Source organism: Echinops telfairi, unplaced genomic scaffold, assembly GCF_000313985.2.
Source record: "Echinops telfairi isolate 266 unplaced genomic scaffold, ASM31398v2 ScPeMD7_7469;HRSCAF=8507_0, whole genome shotgun sequence".
Taxonomy (NCBI): domain Eukaryota; kingdom Metazoa; phylum Chordata; class Mammalia; order Afrosoricida; family Tenrecidae; genus Echinops; species Echinops telfairi.
In genome coordinates, this window is record NW_022111372.1 from 73,844,597 (window position 1) to 73,846,817 (window position 2,221).

The following is a 2,221-nucleotide window of genomic DNA, read 5'->3' on the forward strand; positions in this document are numbered from 1 at the left end:
TTAAAAAAAAAAAAAAAAAGAATGGCTGACAGCAAATCAGCATAAAGCTCCTAACAGATGATACACATAATCACCCCTATGGCTGCGTTTCTCAACCTTGGCACTAGGATAGATTTAGCACTGTTGTGTCTGTAGGATGTTCAGCAGCATACCTGACCTCTACCCACGAGATGCCAACCATAAGTCACGCAGGTGTGAAGGTATATAGGGGCAGGGAGCAGAGGGAAAAGTTACATGGGTTGGAAATGGCTGTTTTAAGGGAAGGGAAGCCGTAAAAAACCCAAAACCTTCTGTTTCCCAAGGGTACACGGCGATTCTGGTTCTAGGAAGTTATTCTCTGGGTTCTTCTCAACAAGGACAAGCGGAGACCCCAGGAAGAGCTTCATTACCATATTCCAGAATTTGTCGAATGCGACCAGGAAGCCTGTGCAGACGCCCCGGAGTCCCTTGAAGGTGCGGATGTGGACGTTCACCTTCACCCCCTCGCGGATACAGCGGTGGAGCTCACCCAGGGGGCTGCCTTCGTGCACTGAAACAGGAGGAGGGGCAGGTTAGCATGCACACCTGCTCCCACTCCCAAAGTCAGCAACCAAGGTCCCACACCAGAGTGGACACTACTTCATCGCTGTAATTTTGCTACTGTTATGAATTGGGCGACCTCTGTGAAAGGGTCATTCAACCCCCAAAGGGGTCGAGACCTCCAGCCCGAGAGCCGCTGGTATAAGAGAAAGTTACCTGCCGCGCCCTGGCTCCTGTGAGATCGCAAATACCCTCCAATCAAACCCACTGTCGCGGAGTCGACGACAACTCACTGTACCTGTCCGGGACACAGCAGACATGTGCCTTAGTTTCCACGGCTGTAAAGTCGTTATGGAAGCAGAGGGTCAGCATCCTCCCATGGCGTGGATGGTGGGTTCCTACACTGGGCCAGCAGAGCTCAGTATGAAGTTGCTAATCAGGGCTATGTAACAGGAGCAGTGGGGTGCAAAGGAAGAACATGGAAACAGTACACTTTCATGTTTACTTCCTGGGATTCTTTTCTCAGAGCCTTGGAGCAGGAATGAATTTACTTTATTTTCAAATATTAAAGAGAACATTTACTAAGTCTTGAAAGGGACAAAGACACAGACAGGTCATCTGAATGAGGGAAGACATCAGAAAGAGGTCCTAATGGCACCCCAGGATTCACAGCCAGGATGCGAGTTACACAAGGCATGGGGCAAAGGAAGTGTCACAAATTCATGGTTGGTGGCAGATCAACAGATCACAGGTAGGGCTCCAGCAGTGGGAACAGGACCAGGATTGTGACACGTACATTATGTTAGAAGAGCTCATATGATAGGCTCGGGGCCTTCTGACCAGGCAGTCAGGGCACGACTGATAGGACATGACTCATGACTGTCCATCCAGGATATACTCAGGCTAGACCCTAAGAGACTGCCCCTCCCTGGGCTGTCTGGATCGAGCTGGGGTAATCCACTTGTCAGTGCAAATCTGTCTGACTGTCCTTTTTGTTTCTTTTTTATTATTATTCATTCGATTGGCATATACTTCACAGATCACACAATTTAATCACTCAATCCCAGTAAGAAGAGTGTGTGATCATCACTACAATCAATTTCAGAACATTTTCTTCTCCTACTCATTGCTGTTAGCTTCTGGAGTGAATTTTATTTTCATTTCATGTTAACATAACTCTTACAATGTGCTAGGGATATCATATAACATCACCCTGTTATATGCACACAATGATGTTCACTCACACGCACAAATACACGCCTCCGTTTCTCTCCTTCAATTTTCCAAGACAAAGTCTTTGGAGAGCATTTGCCATTGACAGGTAACAAACAACAAACCCCTGTTTTGTTTCCAAGAATAAAAGAGCCCTGTTCTTTATTTTGTATAACTAGGTTGGCTCTTGACCTCCTTAGCACTCTTAGGTTGGCTTCTGAATGATAGTCATGCAAAATCATAAAAATATTTTTGGATTAAGACAAAACTGATTATTAGAAGTACTAAGATATGTTTAATCAAAAATTCAGCAAGAATGCACAATTGATGATTGATGTTACATTACAAGGGTAATGTAACAAAGAGGAATTGCTGAAACCCTGGTGGGGACTGAGCATGACAGTGGGACAGGAGGAAAGTCAAGGGAAATAGAGGAAAGAGCTGGGAGGCAAAGGGTATTTATAGAGCTCTAGATAAAGACATGTACATA

The 2,221-nt window shown here is 45.5% G+C and overlaps 1 protein-coding gene across 1 annotated transcript in view; it reads right to left on the reverse strand.

Moving 5' to 3' along the window:
* LSM11 (LSM11, U7 small nuclear RNA associated) overlaps positions 1 to 2,221 on the reverse strand; it is a 29,813-nt gene that overhangs the window by 23,181 nt on the left and 4,411 nt on the right. The window contains exon 2 of the mRNA XM_045284903.1: positions 390 to 529. Coding sequence (XP_045140838.1) covers positions 390 to 529 — 140 coding nt within the window. The remainder of the gene's footprint in view (positions 1 to 389; positions 530 to 2,221) is intronic.